Here is a 15,640-nt window from a genome sequence, read left to right as displayed (position 1 = left end):
GTGTCGAACTGTCGAGCGGGTACCAGTCTAGCTTAGCCGCCAAAGCCGTGTCCAGAAAAACTACGTGGAAATGCCATGAACATAGCCTCGTTGCACCATTTGTCGCACGCCATATGTTCTACAATAATGTCAGGGCATGAAACAGCAAAAATGCTAACTCGCTTTTCTACAGGAAAACAAAGCGCGCCGAGCAGCAAACCAACAATTACGACCATTTGTAGGAAATGTCTATCTACGTGCGTAGTGAAAAGGCTTGTGGAATCGCCAGAACTGCTCAATTGAGCAATTATCCATGAATCTTGGTATACAGTAAACCTGTGAAGATTTACTCCAATCGAATGCAGCGTATTTGTGTTAGTATGCCGCTATGCGGCGTTTTTCGCGTTTTGCGCGAGATCCGGGCTGCCAATTGTCGAGAAGCTAATATCGAGATACGTGTCGAATTGAGAGGTATGTGTATCGTTACAGCCCTAGTGTCTATTTACTATCATATTATTGAGACGGTCCAAGTGCATGTCCTTAGTATAGTAGCTGAGCCAGTAAGGATGACTACTAGATTCATCAGTGCCACAGGGCCATAAACCGTTCTAGGGCCATAGCGATTGCCCATGCACATAAGCGTTGTGGAATGTTAATCTCTTAAACTGATTATTGCGAGATTTTTGCTCAGAAAAACTAAATATAGCTGAATATAGGTCTCATCTGACAGCGGAAATATCACCGATTACACCAACATTCAAAAACTAAGATTTTATGCAGTTATAGCATATAAAATTGGATCTGAACACATCGTAACAGCAATGCATTTTATCGTATCGCGAGAATGGCAGAATTGGTAAACTTGTAAATTGTCGGTGATTAATTGAATACAAGTGCATTTGAGAGAGTCTGTACTATGTGTATGGCACGGCGCCACTAGCTAATCCACACTACCGGCTAGTTTCAAGATTATAGCAAATGATTGTTTACCAAACTAGTAGTTCGAAAATTGCATGGTTTGGTGAATCGAAGGTTCTAAGACATTTTATTGTTACTCGAAACAATTGTTGTTACTCAAGCAATAACGGTAGGTATCATGAAAGTGGTGAAAACACTGGAAAACTCTTGCAATAATTACTTTAATTGCCGTTAATTTCATATATTACTTTCAGCCATTGGAAGACTCTGTGAGAAATGTGATGGCAAGTGTGTAATCTGCGACTCGTACGTGCGTCCATGCACCCTGGTCCGCATATGTGACGAATGTAACTACGGATCCTACCAGGGCCGCTGCGTGATTTGTGGAGGTCCGGGCGTGTCTGATGCCTACTACTGCAAAGAGTGTACGATACAAGAAAAAGACGTACGTTCACTAAGAATCGCGTATACTCTATACGAGCTGTCACTTGTTTGCTGCGGTTATGGTAACCGATTTCAAAACGTCGCATTCGTATACAGAGAGTCCAATCGTTCAAATCTCGGCTCACTAGTTCCACAAAGCATAATGGTTTGGTTTTGTGTGTGGGTTGCGGTTTTCACACCAGGCTGGCAAGTATTGAAACAAATTGATGGATCGTCATTTATAGGTTTGCTTGTTGGCAACTAACTTTATCATCATCCTCTCTGGGTCAGTGACCAGTAGCAGTGTTAAGATATAGTGTTAGTAACACTGCTTGGTAGGGATATGATAAAACACATAACAATTAATGAATACATTGTTCATTTCAGAGAGACGGGTGCCCAAAGATAGTCAACCTAGGAAGCTCCAAAACAGATCTTTTCTATGAACGGAAGAAATACGGATTCAAAAAAAGATAGCAAGTCATTGCCTTTTTATTTCCCAAAAATTCCATCTTGTTTGTGAAGTCTTGTGCTGTAACTTTTATTCAATCTATCCGATAGAATGAAAGATTTGTTCCGAATAATTCAACTAACATTGCTGTATGTTAGTGTTCAAAATGTAGAATCAATACTTTGACATATTCACAAATGTCAACATCATCTTGTATTTAATGTATGAGAAGATATATGTATCACTTTTTTAATGCATAGTAGTGTGATGTTTTCTTTTAAGTTTGTTTAATGATCAATTCAAATTTAAACAAAGTCTAACCAGATATATTATTATCACACGTCACACAGTAGGTTTATTGCTCGCCCATTGTAAACTAGCAAGGTAACAAAACATCTATAGGGACATGTTTTCCCAGACTCATAGGAAACTGCACACACACACACACACCAAAATGCACGATTGAAAATGGTATAAGCATATGGTGATATGGTATAATCTTCAGAAAAGACAAAGCAATCTTACAATCCTTACATCTAAGGCAAAATACTGATCAACTCGCACATAAATGACGTGACTACAAATGAAGTAAAATAATTGTTAAAATAATGGCCAGCTGGCATCCCACCTATAACTCGCATCAAAACTTAAATTTGTATATATTGCATCCAAAAACATCCACGTGGATGCCAACATTTCCCACTCTAGCAGTAAAGGCACTCGTTTGGAAACACATTTGGAACTCATTTGGTTCACTGTTCCTGAAATAGCCAAATTGGAAGCCATTGCGATTAAGGCATGTACATATATAACTATTAACACTAACCCCGAAAATATTTACAAATTCACCGTTCTGAGAACGTTCCCGACCTCAGCCATTTACTCGTAACCGTGTTCTTGACCAGATGCTCTAAATCTGGCAGTTTTCCATTTGGGCTTTTTATTTACAACTTTTTGAGTTTTTTTGTCGTGTACGAGCCACTATTTACATATAATCTTCACACACTAAGCCTGATCTCAATGGGGGGGGGGAACACCTCACCCCTACATGTCAACTAACATTTGGCAGCAGTCAATTCACACAAAAGCTCATCATGAATACAGTAAATGCAATCAACTAACGAGCCAACACTCCCTGCATTTCTCATTACGATAACACATACTTGTGAATTACTTTCATCAAACAAACATTGCACTATCAGATTAAAAGAAACAGACGATCCCAGAAGGAACATCAGTGCTAATGTTTGAAGTATATAAATTCGATTTACACGAGTACAATACATTTGAAATCATAACGAATTAATCACCTGATCTTACAAGAGCTTTGACACCTCACACCACACAGATGAAGTTAGAAAGAAAACTGCAAACCACCCAAAAGGCAAGGTGACTGGAAGATACAGCAGTTCTGTCAGGATATGTGAACACACGGCAAACTCGATCGGAGATGCAGATAAATCTAAACCCTTCCAAGCAGCCATTGGGACAGCAACCATATAATCTCAGAAATAGAGCTCCGAAGTGACAACGAACCCACTGGTTCTAAACAATCATTGGCTCCATAACATTAACTGCGGGAATGGTGTCGTGTTTTGTACCCGACTGTAACCATCATTCTGAGAGTCATTATTGCAGTTTTTATAGATTTCCAAAGGATGGAAGTGAAAAGCAACGATGGATTAAGTTGATACGGTATTCAGATATGTTTTCCCCTAGGCATTTTGACGATGAAATTAATGTCGTAGAATCGACTTGCTACCAATGCTTTACCGCTGTCTGCAGCGCACACACGTTTTACGTATGCACAACACCATTTTCACGCAGTTAATGTTACGGAGCCAATGATTGTTTAGAACCAGTGGGTTCGTTGTCATGCCACCGTGACGTCACACTTCAGTGCTCTATGGCACAAGACAGACAAACAAATATTTGGCATCACACCTAAAAATCGTAAAGTGTATTATCACATAGGGACTTGACGTATCAGCACCATTTATACATTAAACGAATTCGGGGAAATAACATATGAATGATATTTCCACTTGAAACAAATCGATGCGAAAAACGAGTTCACACCGAAGAGAACCAGAGAACACTTGAGGCTGCAATGTCAAGAGGTGTGTCTACCAGGACGCATGGAAAACTGACAACTCTAGCCATGAGATACACACCTTTATCAGTGTCCATGGTGACAACCTCAGGCATAGAAATGCCCAGAGATATGACAAGACTGTCGAACTAACATTTCACATAACATCTGGAAATTGCATACAAGCGAAACATGCTTTCACATGACATATGACAACACCATTTATACATGAAATCCACTGCATTCATCACTAGCTTATACAATGTCCACTTAACACACAGCACCATGTCTTTAAAATCATGGGGATATTGTGCATTTCTTCACTTGCATAGTGTTTTTCTTAACTTATGACACATAATGATTATAACACAATAATTATAATATAGGGTAAGGCAAACAACCCCACTCTGTAAAAACGTCAGTTATAGAAAACAAAGCAACACAGTTGCCAATACTAGAGGAATTTTGCACAGGGGAGAGAGCGATCCACTAGGGGACAGCTCTGATTGGCTAATTTTGTCTCTTATTTATTTTATTTTTTATTATTTTTGGCTAATTTGGTTTTATTTTAGAATTAGGGATGGGATTAGGGTTAGGGTTAACTGATTTCTATATCCACAACTTATTTCTATATTCACTATCTCTCCCCTGAGACCTACTAATACTAGAGCATTTGTTATAAATATGCTTGTTGAGCATATGCTCCCTCACCTATCTAACTATGCATGGATAGCCTTCAGGCACACACTTATTGTGTTCGCCTACTTTCTAGTCGAACAAAACCAGTACCGGTTAAAAATATGTAGTTTGAGTGGTATGAAATGTACACCGTAAACTAGCCTCCACCCAGTTGTATTATAAAATTTATGAAAGACAAATAATACTGTCAGGGCCGTAGCTACCATTAGGCAATAGGAGGCAAATGCCTCCTACAAAAGTTCTTCTGGGGCCCTTAAGTGGGCCCCATACCCCACACCCTATTGGGTCGCTTCGCTCCTTGTTCTTTAACTCACAACATTTGCCTCCTACACAATTTACCTCTGGCTATGGCCCTGAATACTGTTTAGGGCTTGTTAGCTTGAAATTAAACAATTTGTTGCACTTTATGTCAAAGAGAGGAACGTTGTGCACATAAACTTTGCCCTCAGTTTTTTGCTCATTTGTTGAACAAGTAGAGAAATTAGCATTAGTCTTGGCAACTTTTGAGGTCACTCACTATACATCTATTCTACCGGGAAGACTGCCAACTAGATACAAATTCCGTGAGTATGACGACGTTTTGAAAAAAGTCTTTTGCTCCAAATGTACATGTCTTATCTTAACCTACTCTTTATATATAAATATATAGTTTTATGGTATTGGTATCACGGGCTAACTATTTTTAATTGCATTGACAGAAATACCAATAAAGCAGATAAGGTCTGTCTCCCTGACCTCTGTTTGACCTGGCTCATTTAGTTATTTCTGACTAATCATAACCCTGGTAACTATCCGATATGGTTAGGGTTAGGGTTAGTCAGAAATAGCTAAACGAGCGAGGTCAAACAGAGGTCAGGGAGACATAGACCCTACAGGCACCAATAAACTAAATGGAAGTAACCAAATTCTACATGCAGTGGAAGTATAAAACACTCGTAAACGTGCCTAGACCACACTATACACAATTATTACTATGAACACACAGCAGTGCTGCTGCAGCCTATTTTATCATGTATTGCTTGCATAGGAAACACACTGGTAATTAATGACAGGACTCATATACTTATACAGATCTTAGTCAGCTAAATTTCCCTTACAAAAACGTTCACCATACTATCATTCATTCTCACATACACACACCACGTGCAAAAAATACCTTTCACACTTTATATAGTTATATTGCTCATATTCTATTCCATTCCATTCATATTCTATCACAAACACATATACACACTCACGCCCCACACCACCTCTCACCCCCTCTCTCTCTCTTGCACTCCATCTACTCCAAAACTACACTTTTCCGTGAATTTGTCTCAAAGCTGTAGCAGTGCTGCATCCAGTACTACCACAACACTTGCTCGGAGTTGTGACGTTCACTCCTCTGGTTCCTCCACCTCGGCCCAAGCCTCCTCGGCAAGCGCATAGAACTTGTTTGCCAGACGGCCCTTCATGCTCTCCATGGCATTGTCTGCAGCCATCGTATACAGTTCTCCTGCAGAATGGCAAAATCAAATTACAAACTGCTAAACAAATACCACAACGCAGTCCATTGATGGGTTTCATAGGGATAAACGGAGTGAAAAATCGACAATATTCATGCTTCGGGAAAATTCTAAGATGTGTCCAAACCAATTAAACAGCTTTAAGACTCGATTTAAGTAAAAAAAAGTTTGGTTCGATTTGCTCAATCAAGATGACGTACCTTAAATCATCAAATACGGTCACCAAACATGATGAAGATGGAAACACATCGTTCAGTTCACAACACCAAAACAATGAATGACAACAAGAAACAACAATAATAACACCACCACCACCACCACCACCACCACCAACAACAACAACAACAACAACAACTGCAACAACAGCGCAGCCCGAGATGATGGCAAAAAGGTAGATGTATATAGGCCGGCTTGCTCGGTACCGCCGTATCAGCGCGCGAGCACGTACCGGCATAGCTTGGATCCTTCGTCAGCCCTAGGCCTCCCTTCCTCCACAGCTCCGCCTCGCACGACATGAGCATGTACATGGGGTCGTCCATCGTCGAGTCAAACTCCCCGCCAGCGTCAATCTCGTCAGTGTGGATCGCGCGGTCGTACCAGTACACCGCCTGCTTCCAATCTCTCTCCCTACGCACATAGCTTCGAATCAGTGCTGCTTCTAGACAGGCAGTGCTCGCAGTATTGATATATTTGAACAATAGCTTCGAATCAGTGCTGCTTCTAGACAGGCAGTGATCACAGTATTGATACATTTGAACAATAGCTTCGAATCAGTGCCCTCAACGTCACGTCTAGACAGGCATGCTCGCAGTATTGATAAATTTGAACAAATAAGCGTTCGAATCACCAAGTCGAGCTCCTTACACGCAACCAGGCACATGCACGGTCGCGCGAGTACAGCGACATATACTTTGTAATAATACGCTTCGAATCAGTGCTGCTTCTAGACAGGATACACTGATCACACGTATTGATACATTTGTAAACAATAGCTTTCGAACATGCTGCTTCTAGACAGGACATGTACAGCAGTATTTGAAATTCGATACAGCGAACATCCTGTACACACAGAGCGAGCGAGCAGCGACAGCTATATGACTGTCGTTGTTGTGTTACTATCAGTAATGATCGGGCGGTCCAGAGTATCAGCTGGCAGCATATCACCGCACATCAGCCAGCTTAACAAGAACATAAATGTGACACGAGCATCCCAAATCAGTTGGAAGCACAGAGCAGATATCATAGCCTCCAGCTCAAAACGTTTGACGTAACTCTGAAAAAGTTGTAATTACAGTTTCTGGCTACACAGGAACACATCCTAAGCCTTTCCCATCCTATAATTCCTCCGTCCCACTGCATTCATCCAGGATGACGGCAGTTAATGCCCACTTACATTCAATACCCACGCACACAAGACAAACACCTGAGCGACGGATATAAGGTGATGTGCAATCGCACCTTGCCTATAAATACAGACCATCTAGTGTGGCAGTGCATAGGCAGAACCTTGTTTCTACAGCATCACACAACACACACACTGTAATTACATAACCTTGAGATCCAAATTGACACCCGTGTCAATACAAGCTTAGCTAGGTGAATATCATTGCCGCTTGTCTCCTGCATCAGCCGCCGTTGTGCATGATAACCGACACGCCAGATGCAATGTATTTGCCTCATCCTCTACGCATACACACAATCGACTGAAATTGCCATATTAAATGCCCAACATCACACCAGAGCCGCACGATATAACGTACGCATAATCTCCGTCTGCACAGCAGCGATGCTCACCTCCCAAAACTTCTTCACCGGCGGATCCAACCGCATTGCGGCTTCGCGCTAATCGTTTCAGCACACACACACAGCCAACACCAGCCAACAACCGCGAACACAGCAAGCACGCGCCGACCAGCTGTGCGCGGGCCGTCTACCGCGCGCGCGCACGTTGCAATCCTACAGGCACTCGGCAGGCAAGCATACGCAGCACACAACAGACACACACACACACACACCCATCAACAAAACACATAAGCGAACGCATTTAATCTGTGATAATTATGTGTTATGGATGGTCTATCAACGAGACCTAATAATACTGACAAAGTTTTTCTGTTATTGGTCATCTTGAGCTTATGAATGCACTGTGTGAATGTAGCATCGATTTTCGCGGCAAACTAAAATACAAGGTAAACGTGTATGGAAAAACTCTCATATCGTTTGGTCTAGACGTCTTTAATTACAAGCAGCGGGCGAGTTTGGGTTGCCGCGGTGGGGCTTCGGCCGAGCCCTCCCCCCCCCCACTAGAGCCGGCTCAATCTACCTTATTCCAAAATCTCGTCTTCTTCCGAGCGTCTCCTTTCCTCTTCGCCAGAGACGGCGGATTCTCGATTCGCATCAGATTCAAACGCAACTCTATTGAATCTAGCTCCTAATAATGCGCGACATGAGCTTCGAACTCCGCCTGATGCTCCCAAGTCGTATAGAAGTCTCGGCAATAAGAAAAAACTACGGAACCGAGCGTGTAGCGGTAGAAGAAATCGGCCTCGAGCATTCAATGGAGTCAACGCTAAGTGAAGTTGTTTAATTAGCAAAAATGTTCCTTGTTGCTCGTATCAACGGTGAAAATGCAATGATGGTTGCGGCGATTATGGGGTCTAATACCTCGGGGTTTAGGCTCAGAAGGCTGACTGGCTTACGGTAGTGCGGTGCAAAAAGTGCAGACACACGAATAACTAGCCTCGTGGAGGATTGTGCTTGTGTGTGTGGTGTGTGGTGTGTGTGTGTGGTGTGTGTGTGTGTGTGTGGGGTGTGATGTGCTTGTGATGCCGTGTGTGTGTGTAGCCTGTACGGACGGACAAAAGCGTCCGGAGGCCGAGCGTTTCAGGGTAGCGAGCGAGCCAATCGTGGAGCTGTTAAATTCAGTGTCGTGTTGTGTCGCTGTACATCGTGTGTGCTGTGTCAGTGTTGAATATGCTGGTCGCGCCCTGGCTTTGAGTGGAACATGGCCGGCAAGCCGGTCCATTGTCGGAGTTCGCCATCGCCGCGTGCTGTGTCGCTTGTAGATGCTCGCTCATTCTCATTGGATGATGTGTTGTGGGTCGGTCGTAGTTCCAGGTATAAGCTCGCTGTTGGCTGTAGGGCTAGTGGTAGTAGTGGTGGTAGTGTATGGTGTGACGGATGATGTGTGTGGTGTTGTGAGTATGGTATGTTTAGTGATGTGTTAGTGTGTTGTGTGTGTGTCAGGTGTGTGATAGCTAGTATTGTTCATATCTCCTCTGGGTTTTGTTCAGTGCTGTGCTTGTTTTGGGTGGGGTGTCGTCTCTGCTGTGTCTCTCTGTGTATGCTATGCGTATGTCTCTCGTAACTACTCCGTGGCGTCATCCTTCCTACCATACATTCCGCTTTCGCCTGCGGGTCTCTCTCTGCGCCACGGCGCATAATTAGTCATACCTTAATAATAAAATCACACGTCTCACCTTACGTGTATCTTAATTCACGCTCATCTCCGAGCCACTAACACATCTCTCTGCTCACACGCCAACTACTCCAAGATCACTACGGTCAAATAATTTGTATAGACAATCCAGAATCATCTCACACTCACTGGTTCATACACCTCACCATTTACATGTCTACAATTGAACGAGCTATGCGCGATGCGGGCCCGCGCCTGTGTGCACTGATAAATAGATAGCACTGCTCACACATCAGCTCGAGTATCCCAGTGAACATTGGAAGCCGCCTACTAAGTCCGCTCAGGGAAATACCGTGCGCCAGGACAGTATAATTCTGTACTATACTCGCCGGACAACTTATCCGCGTCCCGCGCGAATCGGGATAAAATACATCCGAGGACAATTACCATAAGGTTAATCCTTGCGAGCGGGACAGCAGCCGTAAACGTTGGCCGATGACTCCCAGGGCACAATTTACCCCCGGACACTTTACCCCCGACAATTACCCAGTTGAATGAACGCCGGACATTACCGCCGCACTGCGTGGCGATACCACAGTACCACCGCGCAGTTATACTAACACGGACGGGACAGTATTACCCAACAGCCGCGCTAGCGCGTCAACAACTTCCACGTCTGCAGTCCCGGACAATTTACCCTATTTCCGTCTCCCTAGCACGAAAACCAATTACCCGCTCTCTTTTTCGCGGGGCAATTTTTTTATCTTCCACTTGGTTGTTTATTATAGTAATGTTGAACAGATACATGGTCAGGAGGTAGAGAAGAGGGAGAAAGGTGGAGGAGAGGGAGAAGGTGGTGTTTAGGGTTCAGAGTTTGTTTAGTAGCGAGGCAGTGCGAAATAGTGAGTAGGACAGGGCGTTAGGAGGCTCGGAGATAAGTAGGAGGTGGTAAGGAGGAGTGAAGGGGAGAACGTCGGGGAGAACGTGTGGGGGATGTAAGATGTGGTGAAGAAGTGCAAAGGGTAGAGCATTGTGACATTAGGGTGCAGCGCAGATGTAAGATGCGAGTCGTGGAGCGTCTAAGAAAGCAAAGAAGGTAAAGGAAAAGGAGTTGAGAGTAGGCGAGAGATGAGTATGATGTAGAAGGCTTGTGGGACCACGTATCCAAACAGTAGTAAGCGGGAGTGGAGGGCCCATTGAGGCGCAGCGACGAGAGAGCTGCGGGCGCGAGTTATGTAGTATTAAGGTGTTAAAATAAACTCAAGAATTCCCAGATACGGTGCGGAAACGTTGCTGGAGGCTAAGCAGTCCATTTTTGTCGTGTAGCTGAAAAACGAGGGAGGAGAAGAGAGAGAGGAGGGAAAGGTGAAGAAGAGGATGTTTATGAGAAGGAGTTTTACAGGAACGAACGAGAAGTAGAAGGAGTAGGGATCCGATAGGTGATTTGGAGATGGATGAGGCGAAGGAGGATCAAAGAAGATGAAAGTCGAGCAGGAGTGGTAGGAGTGAGGAGGCATTTGAAGGCAGAGGCACGAAGGGAGAAGCATGCAGAGGAGAGGAGAATAGGAGCCGGTGAATCGACGATCAATGCACTGAGAGAATGTTCTCATCAGTATAGACACGCTAGGGTGCGAGAACCGCAAGTGGTGATTAAGGGCGAGAGCAATGAGAGGTCACGGTGAATCTTAGTGTATTCTCAACAAATAGAGATATTACAGTGTATGCTTCATTTGTAACGCGAGAGTAGAACGCGACCGAGGTGGTACGTATGTTTATTAATTAAAGGTATGTAGTACGTAAGAGCATGTCGAGATGGGCGTGTAATGAAACTTGCAGCGGCACCATAGTTCGACGGCAGCGAAGTGACTGGAGTACGGGACCAGCGGGCATAGAGCCTATGGTTTGTTACAAGACGTAAGATCACCTAAAAGAGTGCTAGCTTAGATTACGGGTAGATGTGGCATGACTGGTTCTGCTGAGGGCTGCTGCTGCTCGCTGCTGACTCACCAGGAGAGGAACGGGAGAGAGCGTGACGTGTTCAGTGTATAGTCGCCTGGGACGTCGCCACGACTAGGAAGGTTCTGGAGCAGTGCAGAGCAAAGTAAGATCGGACGACGGCGCATCTGACCACCCCTCGCCATTCCACACTTACTTGACATGCTCACACACACTCTGCTCACCCTCCTCGCTCCATCCACCCGCTCCATGTACGCCGTCGCGCTGCACCCTCATCCTCAACACTTCCTCGCGCAACGGTTCATCGTCGACTCGGTTGGCTTGCGTGAGATCCAGACAACTTTCCTCTAGGCCGCGAATCCATCCAAGTTTTCACCAGACCAGATTGGGGTGAGGAATGGTGGTGTACGTTTAGCAGACGGATGAGAACAGCGCGCTTAGAAAACGAACGACAATCTAGCTCTCAGTGCAACCGGCAGTTCAAACGCGGAGTCCGAGCCGGGTGGAACCCTCGTTAAGACGGGGCTTAGGTCTCCTGACGGTTATTACCTTGTAGTCGACTGCACTTCGCGACTATAATTTTTAACTGATCTGATTATTATCTATTAGCTGCGGTTTGCCTGTCCTTCACGCCCCCTTATTTTCCCCCCCCTTCTCTCCCACCGACTCTTCTCCTCTGTCCCTCACACCACACACACCTGATGCACTCACTCGTACTCTCCGATCCCCGCGTCTCCTTCTTTCTCTCTTCCAACTCCTGCCACGCGCATAGGCTACGCCACCCGCATGAGTGATGCTCTGCGCCAGCGATGAATGTCCCTGGCCTAGATCTGAGGTTAGGTAGCAAGTTAGCAATTAGCGGGTATGGATTACTCTGATCCCTCCTCCTTCTTACATATCACTATCCATTCTACGATACTAATGCCCGGCTCCTCACACATTCTAGCACGACCACCTTCTCCGCTTCTCTAACCCTCGGCACCAAATCCCATCGAATGTTGTGTAGTTTGTGGTTTGACGGGTGAACACCAGCAGGAAACCCGATGAACTTGCTACCATATAACCCTCAGGTCTACTGCTCTCGAGAAACTGCGCAAGCGAAACAAAAGCGGGAAAAGGGATGGAAAGTGTGGAAAAATCCCCATATACCTAACTCAGCCTGACTCTGGTAGATACGCTAAGACTGGATAATACTACCTCACGGCCAGCCCGAGAAGTAGTTGTTTCTATCTGGCCTTACGGCTTTTCAGACCCAAGTTTTCCCCAGAACTGAACAAGCGGCAGTCAAGTGTGACACACACGACCACTCTCGACGCTCACTGAACGACTCTAACTCCAAGCTCCACTCGGTCAGATCCCGTTCCGCACGTCCTCTACGGCTTGACCACCAATCCTGCACGATTTTCTGACTCGAAAACCTTCTCGCACGTATGACGATGACAGATGACCGCACCTTGCACTCGATCTGACCGACTTCACCGACATCTGTAGCCGTATAGAGCACGCGACCGCTATCGATTCGATGAGCGGACACTGCACGATACTAAGTACGATCTGACGCATAGAGTCATCCACTGAGGCTGATGAGAACTTCGCGCGCTCGATACGAATAGAATAACCATACACACATGAATGAGCATGGTTAACAAGAGCAGGCAGTCCGCGATGGAGGGTAAAAGATGTGTCAGCCGGGTGCTGCCGCATGGCGAAACAACAGAGGTACCGAACTCCACAATAAAAGAGTTGGAGAGAGGCTAAGCTGCGTCAGATTGAGGAAATCATCAGGTAAAAAAATTGCCTAGTAAGGCGACTCAGCTCGATTGGATCTATAATTTTGGAGGGTGACTGGAAATGTGGATGAATGAGTCTTGGTAGTCATTGAGGCAAGTTTCGGAGGTGCGCAACGCGGAAGTGCATTACCACCGCTGGACGCTAACACGTTATGGACACTATGGTGACACACGTGGAATGGCGGGTTAACCAGAGACACAATTTTGGGTATTAATTGAGATCTATAGCACGGCTAATCCATGTCATCTGGCCTCGTCGTGGTGGAGCAGCAAAACGACCGGGTAGTATAGATGCACGTAATATAGGGTATGCAGCACGTTGTGGATGAAACGCAAAAGCCACCGTCAACGGAATGGCGGTGTGTATCCACTTTTGTGGCTGCACCTATTGCCACTTGAGAGGAGCATTTTTAATGATTAGACGATTGTTATTCTACTTAATAATAAGACGAACACATTTTTTATCAAATGGTGATAACTATTAATTACAGTGTAATTTGATTATTCACCGTAGTAGGGAGGTAATATATTGATATCCCGGGGGTAGGCGAGGTGGAATATTAAAATATTCCGTCGAGAGCCAATTTCGACTTGACCGGAACTCACGGATAATCAAAATGTCCTGCGTTACCCGGAGGTATTTATGGTCAACAGCGGGCTCAATTATGTGCCTCGGCGCCCCGGGAGCGCAAGTGACATGGGGCCCACCAACCCGACGGCGGGCAGCGGAGACAGGCCGCTGACCGGCTCGCGTGCGGCCTGCAGCTGGCGTCGCCCGGGCCTCGCCTACTATACAGTCTTCGAGTCGGGCGGCGAGCGTCGTGTGAGGTGCGTCCAGGGGCCAACATGCATGCGCATTACGCTCCGCCTACCATCGTCAACTTAGGTCAGATGTTCCCGGAGGCGAAATGAGTCTCGCCGCGCCTCATTACTTGACTCTGAGGGGCTAATTCTATCCTCTGACAGACCAACAGGACTCATCAGTCTGCACAAGCACTAATAAACCTACACACCTGTACTTTGGCGACTTACAGCACGGTGAGCAGGATATTTACTATTTTGTTCATGTATCCGCCCATAGCATCGATATCATCGGCTATAACTTGAGCTATATGGATTACCAGCAGCATAGTTGGATGATTGTAGCAATTGCAGCTGCGTGACTTGGAGGCATCATACTGCTGCGGGCATAGCAGCGTAGGGTAGATCAGTTTGGGCGCTGGTGCAGGGTGTAATCGACGAAGGTTGTCCCCTCGACGATGGACGTGTTATCAGGGCTGTCGGCGTCCCGACGTGCGTTTCAACGATCGTCATTAACATCGAACACGGTCATCAGTCGCACATGCTGCTAGCAAGAACGAACTCACCGAGTCATAGCTAACCGAGATGTCCTTCTAAAAGAGAGAGGTAACCACCTCCCAGTTGATGGTGTCGTTCAAGCATCCGGCCGAGCCTATGGTTAGTCCAATGCGTGTTTTATCTCATTTTGTCACAGCAGGCTAGGAGGTAGAGTGACACGATGATGAACAAGGAGAGTGGGCCGATGAGGCACTCGATATGAATACTGAGAGCCATATGATGCATGATGATTTGATGGGCGATGATTATGATTATGACTGTTGTTGTTCGCGTGGAGAGAGTCTTCGTTGCATAGAGCAGATTACTGATGCGCTGCTCGACTCTTGCCGCTCAGCGGCACTCCAGTCATGTGCTTGGAGATAAATCATTTCTCGAGCAGAACATGCAGCAGGAGCAGTGATGCAGAGAGAGAAAGAGAGAGGGCGCGCGCGCGGAGGAGGATAATGTAAGGACGAAAGACGCGAGACCATGCACCGAGGAAGTTGTCACCTCTCGGTCTGCTCACTTACTCCCGTGTCACATCGCGCGATGATATCGCTGCTCATTCACACTGTAAAGAGCGCGGAGAGCTCAAGAGAGTCAGCAGCAGGTCCTCGAACCCGGCGTCAAGTCGGGTCTGCTTGGGACTGGCAGACTGTGAGCGCTAGACCATACGAGCAGTATCGGCGAGACTAAGGTTACTGCTAATTTTGCGCTGACATCCTAGTGAACTAAGGTGGCGAGATAGATCGTGCTAGTGTCTTTCTGTACAGTCAATCAGGGTTACCCATTGCAAACCAACGACTATCACGACACACAACGCAAAAACACAACATCCTGGAGCACCCAGAACCAAAATCAACAGCACAGCACATCCACCAATACATCGTCAAGCCATTATGCAAAAGGTTGATAAAAACGAGCAACACAGGAACAACAAATTTGCTCAATATTAAAAACAACTGTCACCGTTAGCCTTAGCTATTGTGAGTAGACTTACGCGGACACACAGCGTTACGACAAGCGATTCCACGTAAGGCCGGATTTCTCTACCGGTCCCTAATACGAAAT

General features: G+C 45.7%; 1 protein-coding gene across 1 annotated transcript in view; it reads right to left on the bottom strand.

The window, feature by feature from the left end:
- Positions 1–5,833: 5,833 nt before the first annotated feature.
- LOC106814036 (eukaryotic elongation factor 2 kinase-like) overlaps positions 5,834–15,640 on the bottom strand; it is a 29,820-nt gene continuing 20,013 nt past the window's right edge. The window contains exons 4-5 of the mRNA XM_014818297.1: positions 6,516–6,694; positions 5,834–6,057 (exon numbers count right to left, since the gene is read on the bottom strand). Coding sequence (XP_014673783.1) covers positions 5,939–6,057; positions 6,516–6,694 — 298 coding nt within the window. The 3' untranslated portion in view covers positions 5,834–5,938. The remainder of the gene's footprint in view (positions 6,058–6,515; positions 6,695–15,640) is intronic.

The sequence above is a fragment of the Priapulus caudatus genome, unplaced genomic scaffold (genome assembly GCF_000485595.1).
Source record: "Priapulus caudatus unplaced genomic scaffold, Priapulus_caudatus-5.0.1 Scaffold859, whole genome shotgun sequence".
NCBI classification, from domain to species: domain Eukaryota; kingdom Metazoa; phylum Priapulida; class Priapulimorpha; order Priapulimorphida; family Priapulidae; genus Priapulus; species Priapulus caudatus.
Note: the sequence above shows the minus strand (reverse complement) of the source record. Positions and strands in the feature narration are given on the sequence as shown.